General features: G+C 50.7%; 1 protein-coding gene across 1 annotated transcript; it reads left to right on the plus strand.

Moving 5' to 3' along the window:
- Nucleotides 1–1,191: 1,191 nt before the first annotated feature.
- On the plus strand, nucleotides 1,192–19,715 carry CHRNB4 (cholinergic receptor nicotinic beta 4 subunit). The gene is made up of 7 exons (XM_059058161.2): nucleotides 1,192–1,378; nucleotides 5,670–5,818; nucleotides 12,996–13,040; nucleotides 13,144–13,253; nucleotides 14,373–15,360; nucleotides 18,822–19,252; nucleotides 19,350–19,715. Exons 1-6 carry the CDS (start codon nucleotides 1,324–1,326, stop codon nucleotides 18,960–18,962), a joined length of 1,488 nt encoding a protein of 495 aa, XP_058914144.1. The 5' UTR covers nucleotides 1,192–1,323; the 3' UTR covers nucleotides 18,963–19,252; nucleotides 19,350–19,715.
- Nucleotides 19,716–20,129: the final 414 nt, after the last annotated feature.

Raw genomic sequence — 20,129 nt, forward strand, 5'->3', positions numbered from 1 at the left:
TCTTATTGTGGTGGCTTCTCTTGTTGCGGAGCACGGGCTCTAGGCCCGTGGGCATCAGTAGTTGCAGCACGCAGGCTCAGTAGTTGCAGCGTGTGGGCTCTAGGGTACGCAGGCTTCAGTAATTGTGGCTCATGGGCTCTACAGCGCAGGCTCAGCAGTTGTAGCGCATGGGTTTGTTACTCCGCAGCATGTGGGATCTTCCCAGACCAGGACTCGAACCCATGTCCCCTTCACTGGCAGGTGGATTCTTAACTACTGCGCCACCAGGGAAGTCCCAGTTGTTAGGTTTGCCTGCTGGGACCCAGACAGGGGAGGGGGTGGGTGGGGAGTTGGAGTGTGAGCGAGGAGTGCCATGGGCTACAGGAATATGCCAAAGGCTCTTTTGGATCCTGGATTGAGGCACCACTTCTGGCCAGGTCCAAAAGTAGGGCTGCCCTGGCGCTGATGCCTATCCTGTGAGGTCCCCCAGCTCCCAAGGGAATGATACTGATTCCAACACTTACCCAGGACCACCTGGCTGGAGGAGGGGGTGCTTGCTCCCTTGAGTCACCAGAGCTACCTGTGGTCAGCACAGGTTGTAAGGCTCAAGGCGGAGGATACAGCCAGCCCACTCTGGCTCCATCCTGTCCCTTCCCCAGTCACCCAATCTAGGTAAGGGGACCCTGAGCTATTTCACCCTCCCAAATTCCACACACTTTTCCTAAGCACCCTTTCCCCAATGTCTGCAGATAGCTGCGCCCCACTCCAGCTGCCTTACTCCCCACTGCCTGCAGTGCTCCTTTTTTTCAGCAAACCCCATGCGCATAGACTTGAGATCTTTTTCTGAAAGACCTCCTGAGTCCTGACGGCAGGCAAAGCCCAGGGACCTCCCGGGTGGAGTACAACCACTTTCCCCAACAGTAGAAGGATCCAGAGCCAGCGTCTGCCTCAGTCTCCCCAACTGTACAAAGGGTGCATGCACGGTCCCGCCGGCCTCCCTTCAAGGAAAGTTGGAGGCCCGAGTAGGTCGGGAAGCTCAGAGACCAGCCCCCGGGAGACGACTCTAGGCGGTTGGCCGAAAAGAGCCAGTCCCGCCCGGATGGTGCCGGCCCCGCCCCTGGGGTCTTCCGCCCCGCCCCATCCCCTTGTGGGTGTAGCTCACAGCTGCTGCCCCCCAGCGGGGCTTGGCTGGGATCTCCGCTGGGTCCTAGTGCCCACCTTCACCACTACTTCAAACCTCCGAGGCCGTGGGCACCGGCTCTCACTCGCCTGCCCGCGGCCGCTGGTGCCCGGGTGGTCCGACCGCTGAACTCGCCTCAGCTGCCTCTCCAGCCCCCGCCCGTCATGAGAAGCCCGCTCCCCTTGCTCCTTTTCTCCCTGGTTGCCCTTTGCGGGCGAGGTGAGTTATCTTCGGGGAAGGAGGGAGGGACGCCTGGGTCGGCCAGAGCCCGGCTGGACTGGCCACAGGTGGGAGGGAAGGGAGGGTGTCCAGCACCCAGGGGAGTGGCCCTAGATTGTCCGGGACGAATGGGGGCGTGGACGGGGCTAAGCCCACTCGCGGCAGCAGGGGCGGGTCAGGATGAGTGGGTCTGCGACGTTTGGGGTGGGGACCGCCTGTCCTCTGCGCGGCCGCCAGGGCCACCCTCCATATGGAGCGCCTTTGGGCTGGGCAGGGGGGCTGAGTGGCACCCGCTCGACAGGCAGCTCTGCTCAATCCCAGCGCTACTGTAGATAGGGAAACTTAGCCTGAGGGGGGGCTACCCAACTCGCCAGCCCAAGCGTGTTTGGGGGTGGATCTCCTAGAAAACACACTTTATGGCACCTCTGCCTCTGGTCACCCACTCCTAAGAGTTGGCCGGCCGGGACAGCCAGCTTGGCTGAGTGTGGGGCTGGTGAAGTGCCCCTCAGGAACCTGCAGAAACCCAAAGGGAAATCCAGTCAGCCCTTCTCAGGCAGAGTCCAGATATGGTGAGGATTGTCTGCTCCTGGCCTCAGTCTCCCCAGCTGAATTCCAAGGACTCTTTCAGCTCCTACGCTCCAGCCCAAGCTTGTCCTCCAAGCCCTAGTCAGCCTAGAGGACCAGGGCTATATCTTCCTTGGACAGAGACACACCACCAGGGGTGTTGGAGGTAAGGGGTAGGGGCACATATGAAGTTCCTATAGGGAAGCGGAGATCTCACCAAAGATGGTGTCTGCACTCCATGTGTGCATCCTGGATCTGTCACCACTTGCTCAGCGACCCTCTCTGGGCCTCTATCTGTTCTACGGGGATGATATGCCTTGACTACATACTTAGGGACTCAGATGTGAGTCAGTTGCAGTGTTTCTTAAATATGGTCCTGGGGCCACCTGCATCAGAAACACCCACTACACATCCCCGGGGCCCCATCCTAGGCTCACAGGATCAGAATCTCCGGAAATGGAGCCTGGGAATCTGCATTTACACAAGCATCCAGGTGATTCTTGAACATGATTGGAGAAGCTACTGATAATATATTGTGAGCTTTCTGTAAAACGTAAAAACCTCAACTTTTTGAAAAAAATCCATAGCTGCCTTTTAATAAATACAAATCTCTTGTTCCCTTCCTCAGTTAAGGACAAACATCCCCAACTGAAAATCACTCTGCCTTTCACATGCCCACTTGCCAAGATTCCACTGACCCTTTACTTTCTGTGGTTTGTATTCCAAACCAATAGGTATTGCCTTTCCATTTTACCAATATAGATTTTTACCATTAGCTCTGCTTTTTCAGACTGTACACACACTCACACGTTTTGGAATTCCAGCCATGGCTTCCTCTCAGACTGTTAACCCCTTACTGGTGGGGAGCAGTTTTTCCCAGAGAAGGCCAAGGAAGGCAAGGCCCTGGAGAGAGGCAGGGCGGGCCCACTCCTTCTCAGAATCACTGGGTCATGACTGACCCCTAGTGGTGGCCTCTTTGTGTAACTGTGCTGGCCCCAGGGCTGGGAGGTGACCCCCAACCGTGCCCCCAAAGCTTCCACCTCTTCTGGGCCACCCTGTCTTCTGGGGGTGAGAGGCCTGTTCCTTGTCTTTTGAACCAGCAGGCCTAATAGGCATAAAGCAGCAGACTGAAAAGCCTAAGCAAATATAGTTTGGAAACCCCTCTGCCCCCCATGCACATATACAAGTACAAACACAGGCACAGGCATGAGTACACACTTGGCTCTGGACACCAACATGGCTTCTGCAGGGACAGGCTCCTTACGGGGAAGTTAGCAAGGGTGCAAAAGAAGGCACAGGGGTTAGGGGAGGGCCTCTAACTGGCTCTGCCTCTGACTTGCTGGGACTCCTTGAGTAAGTTCCTTGCCCTCTTTGGTCTCAGTTTCCCCCGATAAGAAATAGAGAGTGGGCTAAATGGTCTAAGGTTTTCGGAACCTCTTTTTCTGGATCCCACAGCTGGTCCTCAAGATGGGCAAGGGTCCCTGGGGACCAGCTGAACGACTGAGAGGCAGGACAGGCCCAAAGGTAAGCAACCTGAGCATCCCAGGTGGGCTTGGAGCTGGAACACAAGCCCCCACAGCCTGCAGAGCAGCCCATGCCTCTCAGGTACCTAGGTACACCAGCCTCCTGGGGCTGCAGAGACGTGGGATCCAGACTCCCCCAGCACTGCAGGGCTGGGGGCCAGGAGCCTCAGATTCTGACCCGAGCTGTCCCAGACATGCCTGATGGACTTGGGCAAGTCATACCCTGCTCAAATGATGGGTCAATTCAAATATACATAATAAAGAGGGGCTACGGGAGAGACCCAGCTATAACCTGGGGCTACAGATTGGCTTCCAGGGTATTCAAGCAGCTGGCCTCTGGGAGGGGGTCCAGGGTATGAGAGGCAGGGCTCAGAATGTAGGCCAAGCATCCACAGGACCACCCCGGACAGCCTGGGGCAGGTTGGGGGAGGGACAGTGGGCAGCAGGTGCCCTGGGAGCATCTTTCACAGGCACTAAATGCTGCATTTGCTCCAGATAGGCAATGAGTTGGAAAGTGCATGGAGCAGGCAGCGTGGTGGCTGCTCACCGTGGCCTCGTGTCCAGCCCAGCACCCACCCAGGAGTCCACCTCAGACTTGCTCTATCAGGCAGTTCACACTCTGGGCTCTCTGGCCGCATCCAGAGGGCGGGATTTGGTAAGGCAGAGTGAACTGGCCCCTCAGCGGAGGATGTAATCCCAGTTCTGGGCCTGGTGAGCCGGCAGACCCAACCCCACCTCCTCAGCCTCCCTTATTCCCTTATCCTTTTCCCACTTTCTTGCCTGCCCCAACACTGTTTCCTCTGCACACCCGCATCTCTTCCCCTGTTCCTGGGGTCTCCTACTCAGGTGTCCTTGACCTTCCTCTGAGGCTCCCTCTTTCCCAGGCCCCTTCCCAAACTGCCCTTACCTGACATCACCAGAGTGAACGAGATCGAGTTCCTGAACCTCCCCTTCACTCCCAGACGTGTGAGGGAGATGGGACAAAGACCCAAACACCACATGGCAAGAGATCTGGGCTGTGAAAAGGGGCAGATCTGGGGCTGTGGGAGCTCAGTGGGGCTCCCGGCCAGGTCAGGCTCCTTGCAGGAGGCTGCGTTTGCTGGCTCACAGGTATGGTTCTGAGCCCAGACCTCTCCTTTAAGCTCCAGACCAGGAGCCAACTGCCAGATGGACCCCTCCATTTAGTGTCTCAAGGTGCACCCTGCACCCTGTAGGGCCAAGTCTGATCCCAGGAAACTCCCCCTAGCCCAGGCCTTTTCTCTTTTAGTGAAAGCACCACCATCTCCCCAGCTCTACACACAAACCCGCGTTTGAATAATATCTCTCCTCCACTACACGGGAGGCTCTCTGAGGGCAGGAGCCAGGGTTTTTGCTGGCTGTTACCCCCAGCGGATAACACAGTGCCTGGCACAAGAAAGACTCTCAGATATTGATGGCTGGTCGCCTGGGGGCCGTCCTGGCAGAAGAAAGAGTGTGCTTGAAGATTTAGAAGTGAGACAATGAAGGCCACATGGGGAAAGGAAAGCAGTATATATGGCCAAAATATACAGTACCTGGGCATAGAGGTGGAGAGGTAAGAAGAGATCAGGTTGAGGAAGAAATGCTGGTGCCAGGGGCTTTGGATGCCAAGCCGAAATGTTTGGATTTGAACTCTGCCTACAGCTCTGAGAGGTTACGGGAAGGGATGGTCTCTGGTTTAGTAGCTCTGGTTCAGTAGCTGTAGGAAGACCACTCTGGCACTGAACGGGACATGATGGCAGGGGCAGAGTGGGGTTGGGGAGACCAGCAAGGAGGCTACTGGAAGAGCCTGGGGCAGCGTGGTGAGCCAGGACCAGGAGGGATGGAGAGGGGAGGACAGACTGAGAGATTTGGAAAGTAGAATAGACAGAACTGGGTGGCCCCTTGGATGAACCAAGGAAGGGGTCAAAATAGATGCCCAGGTTTTGGACTAGATGTCTAGAGCGTGGGGTGCCATTCATTGCTAGAGGGAACAGGAGGAGGAAGATGTAGGGCGTGGGAGGAGAGAGCTGAGCTCTGTCTCGGATAGATTTAATTTGAAGTCTCCAAGGAGAGGCAGGCCTGCCAGCACCTTAGCTGCTCCAGCTGGCCCCGAGGGCACCTGTGCTCTCTGGCCCTCGCAGCTCTCCCTTTCACTGCCATCAGCTGGATGAGGACCCAGCAGATCTGACCATGTGTTTTCTCAGGGGACTGCCGCGTGGCCAACGCGGAAGAGAAGCTCATGGATGACCTCCTGAACAAAACCCGCTACAACAACCTGATCCGCCCAGCCACCAGCTCCTCAGAGCTCATCTCCATTCAGCTGCAGCTCTCCCTGGCCCAGCTCATCAGTGTGGTAGGTACAGGCGGCAGCTGTGCCTTCCCCACAGCTGGACACAGTATTCTACATGCTCCTCATATGCATGCTGCCCTCAGAGCTGCTTCCAGGGGCAGGGTTCCAAATCTGTGTGTGGGGATGTGGAAACGGCCACAGGGAAGATTAACAGTAAGCCATGGTTCCCTCAGGCACCCCCAACTCAGAGATAGCAGAGGGGAGAAGGGGAACTCTCTAGTGCCTCAGCCTTCCTCAGCACTCCCTACGAGGCCCCACATCCACACATCAAGACCTGACAACCCTACTTTTGCACTCTGTAATCCATTCTTCATTTCCATACCTGCAGTGACCACCCTCATTTATCCAGACCCTCAGTTGGCTAGACCGATGCAGCAGCTGCCTCTGGTCCTGTCCCTACAGCTGGGCCTCTGTGCGCATCGGTTTCTGTACCCTAGTTCCTATCTCCCCGCAGTAGGTAGGGGGTATGTGAGGTCATCTGTTGAGCAGACTAGGGGAGATGATAGGGTAGAAGGAGGAGAAGCTTATGGCCATGTTGGAGGCCCACCTTGTCTATGGCAGGCGCATTGGCTGCCTACCCAGTGGACATTCCTGCCTCACAACTTCTTTGTTAATAAAACTATGACTTGATATTGGATACTCATGAACTTCATGGGCCCTTCTCCAGCCTCCTTGCCACGTATTGTTAAGTCATAGCTAACCGTGGTAATTCTATTCCTCCAGCCAATAATCAGTTAAGGCTTAGGCAAGAGCTGTAGCCCTGGCATCGGGATGCAGGGGCTGCCTAAAGGGGCAGGGGTCTCTGGGAAAGTTTTCTTCATACTCAAAAAGGGACCCAAGAAAAGATTTGCCATTTCCTGCCATAGACATTGTCATGTGATGGTTTTATATTTGGAACCATGGCCTCCATCTTATGATTGTGGGGGAAAAACAAGAGAATCACAGATTCCTAACATCACTGTCAACAACCTAGAATCCTGACATCATTGAATTACTGCATTAACCAACGCTGAAATGATTGGCCTGCTGTCTTGTTATGTGATATAACAGATGTCCTTATTGTTTTAGCCACTCGTAGTTGGATGTTTTGTTGAACATCCAGCTATGCTTGAAGCCAAAGCATTTTAATTGGTTCTGGGATATGGATTGGCAGCTGACTCCAAACTGGGAAACTAGAGTGCACAAAGTAGGCAGGATATCCCTAGCAAAGAGAAGAGCACGTGCAAAGGCACAGACAGCACTTTTGGAAAGAAAGAATCCTGACTTAGAGGCTGAACCAAGGGTCTCAAAGTTTAGGCAAATTCCTTAATTTATGCATATGGAAAAAGATCAGATGAACAAACTAGGACCTTGTCCAGGAGTTCTGGCGATGCCAGAAGTAGATCCCAAATTGCCTGACTCCCAGCCCTGCACACTGACTGGCCACTCCTTTTCCCAAGACCTTGCCAGCGCATTGGAAATCCACCGTGCCTCTCCTCCTGAGCCTTGGGGAGCCAACCAATGCGGCTGAGCCTCCTCTGGTCTGGTGGCTGCCTTCTTACTGCCACCCTCTCTCTCTAGCACACTCAGCCCTCACAAACCCAGCCCCTCCAACCTATAGCCCTCACGAGGACTTTGGCCAGATTAATGGCTGCCTTCCTCCCCTGGGAGGAAGCACAGCCCAAGAATGGGGGAGGGGTGAAAAATCTGTGCTCTCTGTCCCTCTCCCCTCCACAGGCCAACGGGAAGGAATAAGTGCTTCCGGCCAGGCCGCTCCCAGGCTGGTGTCTGAGTGTTACTGTCCAGCCAAAGGCTTTTTGCTTAATGGAGTGAGCCCAGCTGCGGCCTTGCAGCTGCTGCCTTGCAGCTGCTGCCCTGGCGAGGGGGAACAGGAAGGCAGCTCTAGCCACACTTCCAGGCTAAGGCTGCCCCTGCCAGATCTGCTCTGTGGTCCCTGTGGGATAATAGAAGTTACCAGAAGGCACACAGCCTCCAGCCCCATGCCTATGAGTGTAGCACTGTGAGCTGTCATAATCCTGAAAGCTGTGTACAGAACAAATATGAGGTTTGGGGGTTATTTTTCCTTTTGTATTTCAGGGTTTGGTTTTCAAGGAGGGAGGGCTATGGGCATAACCAGTTTAAAGATGGACGTTTCTAGGGAGCAGGCAGGGAGTTTGTGCTATGTAAGGCCAGCAAGCCTTCAGAAGCAGCTCTTTGGGAAGGCCAGGACTGCCTTTGGGAAGGCAGCTGCTGGGGGAGTAAAGGGGACTGAGGCACCGGACTAAAGAAGGAGAGAACTTTCTGGGTGGTAGAAATGTTCTATACCTTGAAAGGAGGTGGGTTACCTGAATAATGCATTGTTAAAACTGATCAAACTGTACCCTTAAGATCTATGCATTTCACTGTATGTGAATTGTACCTCAACTTCACTGTATGTAAATTGTACCTCAACTTTATAAAAGTATTTTTTAAGACAGATGAAGGTTTTCAACTTTCTGTAATGACAGAGTATCTTGTTGCAGATTAACTTTACCATAAGAACAATTAGAAAAGGGGGACAAAAATGCCTGTCCTCCCCCAAATCTGTTTGAAGGTCTTAGAGAGCTTAGCCAGGACTTGAAGGACCAAGATCCAGGACCTCCTGGATCTGATAGCTTCTGGTGCTTTTCCTGTCGTTTGATGATTGGTAAACAGTATAGAGCCAAGGGGCTAGGGAGCTGAGTACAGAGTGGTGGCTAAGAGGCTGGGAAGCCTAGCTGAATGCCTGGCACTCTTACATGGCTAGGATGACACAAATTGGAATTGGAGCCCCACTAAGGAGATGTGGCCTTGGTGAGGACCTTGCAAGGAGCATCACTAAGAGTCAAAATGAATCAAGAACAGACCAGCCCTCATAAAAACTAAAACCTGCTTTGAACCAGCTCAGTCACAGACTAGATGAAGGTGATCTGTCCCTCCTCTAACTGCCTGCCATAAAGCCAAAGTCAGTCGTCCCTGGAGGCAGATAATGTCAGATAAAAACTTACTAAGCAGGCAATAAGACAAGACTAAGTAAGAAAAAACCAAGAGAGAAAAGAGAAACAGACACACAGATGATTCAAATATTGGTGTCATCAGACATAGACTTTTAAATAACTCCCGTTAAGATGGTAAAACTTATGTGTATTTTACCACTATTAAAAATAAAAAATAAATAAACATTCTTAAGAAGAAAATGAGATGCATTAATATGTTCAAGAAACTTATAATGATGGAGAATTTAAAATTTATTAGATGGGTTTAATAGCAGATTGGTCATAGCAGAAGAGAAAGTTAATGAACAGGAAGAGAGGTCAATCGAAAATATCTAGACAAATTATAGAAAAAAGAAAGGAAAATACAGAAAAGAAGATAATATGATACAGGATAAAAATGTCAGGTCTAACATGTATTTGGAGTTCCAGAAAGAAAGGGAATAAAAATAAGAAGCAAAGGTTGAAGTGATACTGACTGAGAATTTTCCAAAACTCACTAAAGACATTAAGCTACACATGCAAGAGGCTCTATGAACCCTATGAGAGGTAAATACAAAGAAAATCATACCCAGGTGCATCATACTCAAACTCCTGACAACCAAAGACAAAGAAAATCGTAAAAGCAGTCGGGGGAAACAAAAGTCAGAAGCAACAATAAAACTAACAGCTGAAAATGGAAGACAGAAAATTGAATGGCATTTTTTAAGTGCTGCAAGAAAAAACTGCAAAACTAGAAATATACCACCAGTAAAAATATAATTTAAAATGAAGGTGAGGGCTTCCCTGGTGGCACAGTAGTTAAGAATCTGCCTGCCAATGCAAGGGACACGGGTTCGAGCCCTGGCCTGGGAAGATCCCACATGCCACAGAGCAACTAAGCCTGTGGGCCACAACTACTGAGCCTGAGCTCTAGAGCCCGCAAGCCACAACTACTGAGCCCACGTACCACAACTACTGAAGCCTGTGCGCCTAGAGCCTGTGCTCTACAACAAGAGAAGCCACAACAATGAGAAGCCCTCACACCACAATGAAGAGTAGCCCCCACTCACTGCAACTAGAGAAAGCCTGCACACAGCGACAAAGCCCCAACACAGCCATAAATAAATTTATTTTTTAAAAAAGGAAGGTGAAATAAAGATGTTTTCAGGAGAGAGAGAGAAAGAATTTAATACAAGAAGACCCAATACAGAAAATGATCCCAGATGGAAATATAGAAATGTAGGAAAGAATGAAGTACAACAGAAAGGGTGAATATATGGGTGAATCTGAATTGATATTGACAGTATAAAAAAACAGAAAAAAATATCTTGCAAGGTTTTAATTATATGTAGAATTAGATACATGACAATAACCCAAAAGTAAGGAGGGGGTAGATGAAATTGAAATGTTCTAAAGTTCTTGCCTTGTTCTGGAAGTGATGGAAGAACTAATTTATATTAGATGCTAAAATGTCAAGTATATGCATATTGCAGACTCCAGAGTAACTACCTAAAGAAGAGTCACATTAATATCGGGAGAAATGGATAATAAAATTGTTAATCCAAAATAAGGCAAGAAAAGAGAGAAAGGGAATAAACAGAAAACAGATAGATGGTAGGTTTAAACCCAAATTTATCAGTAACTACACTGAATGTAAATGGCCTAAATACTCTAATTAAAACAAGACATTTGGGGTTAGGGGGAGACAATTGGCATGCATCCTCTCTCTCCTCTTCCCATCTACCCCTCAACAGTCTGGAATGTGGGTGTAATGACTGGAGCTGCAGCAGTCATTGTGGACCATGCAGATGAGCGCCACACTCTAGGTGTGGTAGAGAAGAAATCTGGAAGGAACCTGGGTCCCTAAGGACTTTGTAGAGCAAAGCCACCATATTACAGGTATACCTCAGAGATACTGCAGGTTTGGTTTCAGACCAGCGCAACACAGTGAATATCACCATAAAGCAAGTCACATGATTTTTTTGGTTTCCCAGTGCATATAAAAGTTATGTTTACACTATGCTGTAGTCTATTAAGTGTGCAATAGCATTATGTCTAAAAAAAATGTATATTAACTTAATTTTAAAATACTTTATTGCTAAAAATGCTAACCATCACTTGAGCCTTCAGTGAGTTGTAATATTTTGCAGTAGTACCATCAAAGATACTGATCACAGATCACTGTAATAAACACAGTAATAATGAAAAAGTTTAAAATATTGCAAAAATTACCAAAATGTGACGCAGAGACACAAAGTAAGCAAGTGCTGTTGGAAAAATGGTGCCAATAGATGCTCCACACAGAGTTGCCACAAAACTTTGATTTGGAAAAAATGCAGTATCTGTGAAGCACAATAAAACGAGGTATGCCTGTACGTCCAAACTGTTATAAGAGAAATAAACTTATTTAAGGCAGTGTTACTCTGGCTCTCTGTTACTGGCAACTGAACCTTTTTCTACTGATATGCTTACCTAGTTGAGGATTCAGGAAAGTTTCCTAAAGGAAGTGACTCCCAAGATGATATCAAGATGCTGGAAGTTATCTTGGTGAAGAGGAGGCAGGGAAATTGGTACAGAATGAGAGCACAAGACACATTCGGAGAACTAAAGAAGGCCAGGGTCGGGGCAGATGTCGGGGGAAGGGCACAGAATAAAGGTGAAATGAAGCTGGGAAAGTTGGCAAGACCTTGCAGACCCTGTGAAGAAGTTGGATTTTTATTTTATATGTGAAGGATGCCACAGAAGTGACCTAAGTAAAAATAGGATTAAGGGGGAAATGGTAGGAACTTTGGAAGTTTCTTCTAGCTGCAGAGGAAGAATACATGTGTGTCTGTGTGCAGAGTGGTCATAGACCAGTTGGGAGGGCCTTGCAGTGGTTCAGGTGAGAGATGGATTATGGTGGTCTGGATTATTGTGGTAGGATTCTTATATTTTTCAGAAAATATTTATTGCATATCTGATACATCCCAGATACCCTTCTAGGTGCTGTCTGCCCTCAAGGAACTTAGATGCTAGTAGGAAGTGGCATATAATATACAAATAGAGGTGGCCAGTGGTGATAAGAGCTATAAAGAAAAATGAAGCAGGGGTGACGCAGTGGTTAAGAATCCGCCTGCCAATGCAGAGGACATGGGTTTGAGCCCTGGTCTGGGAAGATCCCACATGCCGCGGAGTGACTACGCCCGTGTGCCACAACTACTGAGCCCGCGAGCCACAACTACTGCAGCCCGCATGCCTAGAGCCTGTGCTCTGCAACAAAGAGAAGCCACCACAATGAGAAGCCCGTACACTGCAACAAAGAGTAGCCCCCGCTCGCCACAACTAGAGAAAGCCTGTGCACAGCAACGAAGACCCAACGCAGCCAAAAAGTTAATTAATTAATTATTTTTTAAAAAGAAGAAAAATGAAGCAGGGAGAAAGGGGAACGGGGTGCTATTTTATGTAGAAAGGTCAGGGAAGACCTGAAGAAAGTGAGGAAGTCAGCTGTGTGGATTTCCAGGAAGAGGGAATAACATGTGCAAAGGGAGAAGCAAAGAGACACGTATAGCTGAAGTGGGATGAGCAAACAGGAAAGTGTTGAGATAAGAGGTACTAGAGCTAATAGGGATGGAGCTGGGGGAGGGGGGCAGATCATGGATGGCCTTGTAGGCCCTGGGCAGAACTTGGCTTTCACTTTAGATGAGATGGGAGGGGAGTGGAGGGTTTCAGCAGAGAGATGTAGTCTGAGGAGCTGAGATTTTAAAAGGATTACCCATGTTACTCTATAGAGAATAGACTAAAGGCAGGCCAAGGCAGAGCAGGAAGGCCAGTTGGGAGGCTACTGCAATAGTCCAGGTAACAGAACGATGGTGGCAGAGGAGATGGGGAGAAGCAGACAAATTTGAGACTCATGTAGGAGGTACAATCTACAGGACTTACTGATGGATCAGAGAGCAAGGGATCAGGGACAACTGCCAGGTTTCTGGCTTGTGCAATAGTATGGCTGGGGGATGCCATTCACTGAGATGGCAATGCCAGTGGAGGCCCAGGTCTGGGTGAAGATCATGAGGTTTGTCTCAGGCATGTTGGGTGGGAAATATGTCTGAGCCCTCCGAGGATGTTAAATTGGTGGTTGGTCACATGGCCCTGGAGCCCAGAGACTTTTGCTTGATAAAGTGGGGTCTGTCACCTCCTAACAGGTGAACTGATAACCTCATTTCCCTCCCCAGAATGAGCGAGAACAGATCATGACCACCAACGTCTGGCTGAAACAGGTAAGTGCCCTGCAGGGTCCCCAGCCCAAGGAGGCGTTTTCTCCAGGGCTGCCCCTTGGCGACGAGGGACCTACAAGTGACGGGGCCTTGCTTGTCTGCTCAGGAATGGACAGACTACCGCCTGGCCTGGAACAGCTCCCGCTATGAGGGTGTGAACATCCTGAGGATCCCCGCAAAGCGCATCTGGCTGCCTGACATCGTGCTTTACAACAAGTTAAGTGGCAGGGTTGGCCAAGGCGGTGAGGGCCAGGCCTCCAGTCCTGTGCTTCACCCAGACTTCCAAGCTGTCAGGCTGCAAGAGGAATTAGAGACGAGCAGAGCCAGCACCCAGCCAGTTACAGATGGGGAATTGGAGGCCAGAGATGGGGAGGGCCTTGTGACTCACTCAGGCACAGCTGGGACCAGGGCCACCATCCTGACCCCAAGTCCAGTGCTCTTTCTGTCCTCCATACTGTCCTCTTTCTTTTTTTAAAAAAAAAACAACTTTCTTTTTAATTTATTAATTTGTTTTTGGCTGTGTTGGGTCTTCATTTCTGTGCGAGGGCTTTCTCTAGTTGTGGCAAGCGGGGGCCACTCTTCATCGTGGTGCGGGGGCCACTCTTCATCACAGTGCGCGGGCCTCTCACTATCGCGGCCTCTCTTGTTGCGGAGCACAGGCTCCAGGCACGCAGGCTCAGTAGTTGTGGCTCACGGGCCTAGTTGCTCCGCGGCATGTGGGATCTTCCCAGACCAGGGCTCGAACCCGTGTCCCCTGCATTAGGCAGATTCTCAACCACTGTGCCACCAGGGAAGCCCCATACTGTCCTCTTTCTGACCTTCGGTTGCTTTGTCAGTGTTGGGTGTTGGTAGCACTGACTTGATATACATAAATATCTCAGGTAGGTGGAGCGGGATAAAGAGACTTCCCAGGTCCTAGTTGTACCAGCAGAAGCAAGAAATGATTAGGAGTAGGTGGTCTAAGGACAGAAAGACCTGACTTCGAATCTTAGCTGTACTGCTTACTAGTTTTCTGACCTTGAAGAGGACAACTAACTTCTCTGAGCCTTGTTTTTCCCATCTGTAAAATGGGGATGGTAATAATACCTACTTCATTGGACTGTTGTGAGGCTTAAATAAGCAAATCTATGTAAAGCCTTCAGGCTGTTTCATGGCAGGGCTCTCGCAGCCAGGCAGTTGCCAAGTAAAGCAGGCCTTTCCAGTGAGGGCATGGGGGTTTGGAAGAGTGATTAGTGAGAAATAATCCTGCAGGGCTCTTTGGTGAGTTCTAAGAACAGCCAGGCATCATCTATGGATTTCATGATATTCTCCTCCATGCCCTGCCCCCACCCCCAGTGCCGACGGTACCTACGAGGTGTCTCTCTATACCAATGTGGTGGTCCGCTCCAATGGCAGCATCATGTGGCTGCCCCCTGCCATCTACAAGAGTGCCTGCAAGATCGAGGTGAAGCACTTCCCCTTTGACCAGCAGAACTGCACCCTCAAGTTCCGCTCTTGGACCTACGACCACACAGAGATCGACATGGTCCTCAAGTCGCCCACGGCCAGCATGGATGACTTCACCCCCAGTGGTGAATGGGACATAGTTGCCCTCCCTGGGCGAAGGACGGTGAACCCGCAGGACCCCAGCTATGTGGATGTGACTTACGACTTCATCATCAAGCGCAAGCCGCTCTTCTACACCATCAACCTCATCATCCCCTGCGTGCTCATCACCTCCCTGGCCATCCTCGTCTTCTACCTGCCCTCCGACTGTGGCGAGAAGATGACGCTGTGCATCTCTGTGCTGCTGGCGCTCACCGTCTTCCTGCTGCTCATCTCCAAGATCGTGCCGCCCACCTCCCTCGACGTGCCGCTCATCGGCAAATACCTCATGTTCACCATGGTGCTGGTTACCTTCTCCATCGTCACCAGCGTCTGTGTGCTCAATGTGCACCACCGCTCACCCAGCACGCACACCATGGCGCCCTGGGTCAAGCGCTGCTTCCTACACAAGCTGCCCGCTTTCCTTTTCATGAAGCGCCCTGACACCAGCCCCTCCAGGGCCCCCCAGCCCAGCCAGGCTCACCTGACCAAGTCCAAGGCCGCCACCACCGCCTCGGCCATGGGCCCCGCCAGCTCCTCCAACCTCTATGGGAACTCCACGTACTTTGTGAACCCTGCCTCTGCAGCTCCCAAGTCTCCAGCCGGCTCTGACTCAGCGGGTATCCCCAGGGATTGCCGGCTGAGGTCTTCTGGGAGGTTCAAGCGGGATGTGCAGGAGGCTTTAGAGGGTGTCAGCTTCATTGCCCAGCACATGAAGAGTGACGATCAGGACCAGAGTGTAAGTTGCTAGCCCAGCCCCCAACACCCGCCCAATGGAAGAGGCTGGGATAATATAGTCAGTTTCCCATTTTCTGAAGTTAATTCATGAGACAAGCGTTCTCAAACTCTTTGTTTGAATAAGGAATCCAAGACTGAAATGAGTTTTATTCTAGTTTCGTGCATCGAGGGATAGGAAAGAAGTACCAGTGATCCTTTTTGGTTTGTTATGGGTTCCCCAAAAGCAGAGCCTGATATAAAGACCTGGGGAGAGGGAGTTTTTTTGAGAAGTGATCCCAGGAAGCAGAGTGAGGAAGTGGAGAAAGTGAGACAGGGAAAGGAGGAAAGCCAATGTCGCTGTCAGTGAGCAGGATACTGCCACGGGCTCTGGGGGCTAGTCTAGTCAGAGAGCCTCTGCGGAAGCCGGAAGTATGGAAGCAAGCCTCAGAATCATCCCCCAGGAGGGAGGAGGGTATTTGCCCATTAGCTCCCATCCCTAAGGCTCTAGTAACCTTTTGGGCATTAACTCCCCTGCACTTCCTGGTTTTGCCAGCTGATTGTGGAGCAAGCAGTTTTGGTGCTAGAGAAAGCCCTGGGGCAGAGAAGAGAGGAGAAGCAGGCAGAAAGTGGAAGGCTGTTGTGGGCTGGAAAATGATTCTGCAGCCTTTAGGGACACAGGTGGGCCAGGGCACCAAGGGCATATGCTCCCATCCTTGTCAGGCTTGCCAAGAAGCCCTACAAACATTTATAACTCTTAGGAGTATAGAACCATCCATTTAAATATTATTGCTACCAGGATAATAAAGTATCAAGTACAATTACAGATTTCTAAAAAGAGGTTAAGTTTGCTTTCACAGGACAAAGCCATGAGTTCTAGAGTTTAGGTGTCTTGACCGACTCCTTTGAACAAGTTAATGCTTCAAAGGACAATTTTATAACTAAACACAGAACGTGATGGTATGGTTAGAAATTTTCACACACATTTCCAGACTGGGCTGGAGAACAAGTTTCAGAGTCTTGGGAATGTTCGCATTTTAACACCTTATCAAATCAGATTCTTTGAACAGGTTTTTACACCACAACATGCAGCTGTATGCGAAAAAGTGGGCATCGCCTTGTTCTTACCTTTCTGTGATTCCTTTTCACTAGCCACATTCTCAAGGGAAAGCACGGGGATTCCATTATTTAGTGCCAAGAGAAAAGAGCAGGGTGGAAAAGCTCCAAAATTACACTGTGAAAAAAAGAAAGAATTGCTAACACGCGGAATGTAGGACACAAGTTCTTCTACACCCTTGTCCTCAGAGTGTGGTCCTTGGACCAGCAGCACCGGTCTCACCTGGGAGCTGTTCAGAAATGCTGCATCTCAGGCCCCACCCCAGACCTGCTGCCTCAGCAGCTACATTTGCACCAGATCCCCAGGGGATTCCTAGGCTCGGTCCAGTTTGAGAAGCACAGCTCTAAAGGATTATCAGATTTCACTTTCTAAAAAATTAATTTAATTATGCTTGCTTTAGTTCAGAACCATTCAGTAGCTCAGTATTACCTAATTCATTGACTCCCAAATATTAATATACAGACTGGGGCCCTCTTGGCTAATTAGGAGCCACTTGGGCAACTTTTCAAAATACAGCTTTGGGGCCACCTGTTCTGACTGAGCTGGGATCTCTGTGGGAGGTGGTCCAGCAGCTGCATTTTTCACCAGATCCCCACTGGTTCCTGTGCATATGCAGGTTGAGAAACTGGTCTCCTGCAGCCCTGGCTGAGCCACCCGCAACCTGAACTCTCTCTTCTAAAGGTCTCACCACCCCCTAGACACTCACAGGCCTCCGCCTCTTTCTAACTCAATTAATTAAAAGCATTTTGTGGGAAGGAGCCAGGCAGGGCCCACAGTTATTATATTTGCCAGTGTTCATTGAGCTCCAACCACACATCAGGCACTCTAACAGGATGTGACATACATTACTGCTAATTCTGCCAGGAACCTGTGAAGTGTCATTTACTCGAATCCCGATTCTACAATAGAAGAAAAAGCTAGGCCCAGAGAGGCTCATTAACTTGCTCAAGGTCACACAGAGCAGAGCCAAGCTCCATACTCAGATCTTTCTGATGTCATTAACATTCCTTGCCCTTCACAGTGCCTTGCCCTGAACTGACACACATGGGGGCCTTATTGGTTGATCGACTTTCTCATGTCTAGCTGGAGAGAAGAGGCTTTCTTCCCTTCCAGAGCATGCCCGCCCCTAAACCAGCCTGGGCTGTTCCTCCCTGGTGATTAACTGGTCACTATAAATAGCACAAAAATATAAAAAGGGGAAAAGGCACACACACACACACACACACACACACACACACACACACACACACACACACACACACACACACACACACACACACACACACACACACACACACACACACACACACACACACACACACACACACACACACACAGTTGTTTGCAATTAGGGCAGTCATAAAGAAACCCAGGAGTGCCCTGTGGAAAGTGGGCGGTGCCTCCTGCATCTAGGAAACAGACAGCAGCTGTGTTTGGCTGGGGGTGTGGGGCTGGTTGAGCAGGGATCATCCTGGAGGGGAGATGTACACCCCTGACCAGGGCTCTGACAAATTGGGTCACTGACATCGCTTGCCCATTGCTGCCCAAATTTCCAGCTCCAGAGCCTCTGCTGAGTTCTGCTGATCCAGCCAGTCTCCACCAGGGCAAGTACGCATGGAGAAGGATCCAGACAGGCTGGGGTGTGAAAGTGGGTGAGGGGAAGGGAGACCTGAATGCTGGGTCTCTCTGGGGTCACCTCCCCCAGGCCAAGGAGGCAGGCACATCTGTGGTGGCACCTCAGGAGGCTACCCATGTTTCTGCCAATCCTATACCCCACACCTGGGCCTGAGAAGATGGGGGGGGCGGGGAAGGAGGTGGAGAGAAACCCAGATGATGTGGAAGGAGGCTGGGTCTTAATCACAGGAACTAGCAGACGTTGCCATTAATGGAACTGAGCAAAGTAAATAGGATTTCCAGGTGTCCTGCGGTCACATTGCCCAAAACCCTTTCAGCTAGGTGCACCTCAAGTCTTCATTTGGGCGAAGCCAGCTCAGGCAGGGGGCTTGGGGTGAAAATGAGAGCAGGGGCCTTGTGATCCTCAGGTCTCATTCCCCTTATTTATAATCCAGTTTGGTTTCCAATCACATACGTGGCATTAATAACCCCTTCCATTCCTAACCTTCCCATACAGCCTGGTTCCCAGTGTCTCCCTGATGCCATGCAGGGCGGGTAGGGGTGGATTGAGGACCTGAGAGGCACACAGGTACCCAGCTGAAAGACCAGCCTCAGACTCAGAACTTACCACTCCATGTTCTAAGTGGCCTACGGGGTCCCTGGCCAGATAGTGAGGCCCCAGCTCGGGGGAGGAGGGAAAGCAGGGAGGACCTCCGTGCTCAGCCCCTGTAACCAGCCCCTCTGTCTGCCCACAGGTCATTGAGGACTGGAAGTACGTGGCCATGGTGGTGGACCGGCTGTTCCTGTGGGTGTTCGTGGTTGTGTGTGTGCTTGGCACTGTGGGGCTCTTCCTACCTCCCCTCTTCCAGACCCACACACCTTCTGAAGGGCCCTAGGCTGCCCCGCGTGTCTGAGGCCCCCAGGATGTGGGGTGAGATGACATGAGTGGCCAGACGGAGTCTGCTGCTTCCTTCTGGGTCACGGCTGATGAGGCCCTAAATAAATGAGTCTGTCAGCCATCAGCCCCATCAAACAGCCATGGCCATGGGAGGGGCAAGGATGGGGGGGCCTGGACCGTCCTCTCTGAAGGCCTTGGATGAACCCCAGGAAACCCACTGCAGGAGGGTCTTTGGATACCTTAATTCCGGCCTGGCTTCCTTCCCTGCAGCAGGCACTGGGAATAAAGGTGCGTGTAACAGTGGCACCCACAGTATACCAGGCATCTGGTCTGCATGCCGGCTTACCTCTCACTCCATCTCCCTCCACCCCTCCTTGTCCACTAGGTTCACTGGCCTTCTTTTAGTCCCTCACATGCTTCAAGATCTTCCCAGCTTAGAGCCTCTGCATTTGCTGTACATTCTACCCAAACCTTCTTCCCCAGATGTCTCATAAGGTCTTCCCATGGCTGCATCATTCAGGGCTCTGCTCCAATCCATCATTTGTTCAATGTCACCTCCCCAAGGGGCCTTCCCCAGTCACTCATTCCAAAGCATTCTCCCCACAGCCACGTTACCCCGACACCTTCCTCCAGCAGCCTTCGGTACCTGAGGCTCTCACCTGCTGGAGTGTAAGCTCCGTGAGAGCAGGGACCTGGCCCTTGGTGTTCGCTGCGGTATCCTCAGGGCCTAGGACAGAGCTTGGCCTGTAGTAGGTGCTCAATAAATGTTTCTTGAATGAAGACATGGCTCCTATTCCTCCTTCAATCTCAGATGCCCCCTCCCCTCAGCAGCTTTCCCTGGTTCCCCACCTGAAAGGAATGGCTCTCTCCTCCATGCTCCGCGGCCCTGGTCATGTTCTGCTTTTTATCCCGGCTGGGTCAGGTGTGTCTCCCTCACAGATGCTCTGATTGGTTTCCCCTACATACTGTCTTTTGCACAGTGCCTGGCACGTCGTAAGCACTCAAAATATTTGTGCAATGGAGGAAGACTTTTCAAAAAATCTATTCTAAAAATTATCATACAATAAAACTGACTTTTTAGGTACTGTTCTATTAATTTTAACACATGTATAGATTCATGTAATCAGGATGTAGGAGTCACTCATCACCCAAAACAGCTCCCACC

Source organism: Kogia breviceps, chromosome 3, assembly GCF_026419965.1.
Source record: "Kogia breviceps isolate mKogBre1 chromosome 3, mKogBre1 haplotype 1, whole genome shotgun sequence".
Lineage (NCBI taxonomy): Eukaryota > Metazoa > Chordata > Mammalia > Artiodactyla > Physeteridae > Kogia > Kogia breviceps.

What these genes read in the sequence shown, in the direction of transcription:
- CHRNB4 (XM_059058161.2), top strand. Translation starts at nt 1,324, where the DNA reads ATGAGAAGCCCGCTCCCCTTGCTCCTTTTCTCCCTGGTTGCCCTTTGC. An exon ending in GGTTGCCCTTTGCGGGCGAG is followed by an intron (nt 1,379 to 5,669) that starts GTGAGTTATCTT and finishes GTGTTTTCTCAG; the next exon opens with GGGACTGCCGCGTGGCCAAC. An exon ending in TGGCCCAGCTCATCAGTGTG is followed by an intron (nt 5,819 to 12,995) that starts GTAGGTACAGGC and finishes TTCCCTCCCCAG; the next exon opens with AATGAGCGAGAACAGATCAT.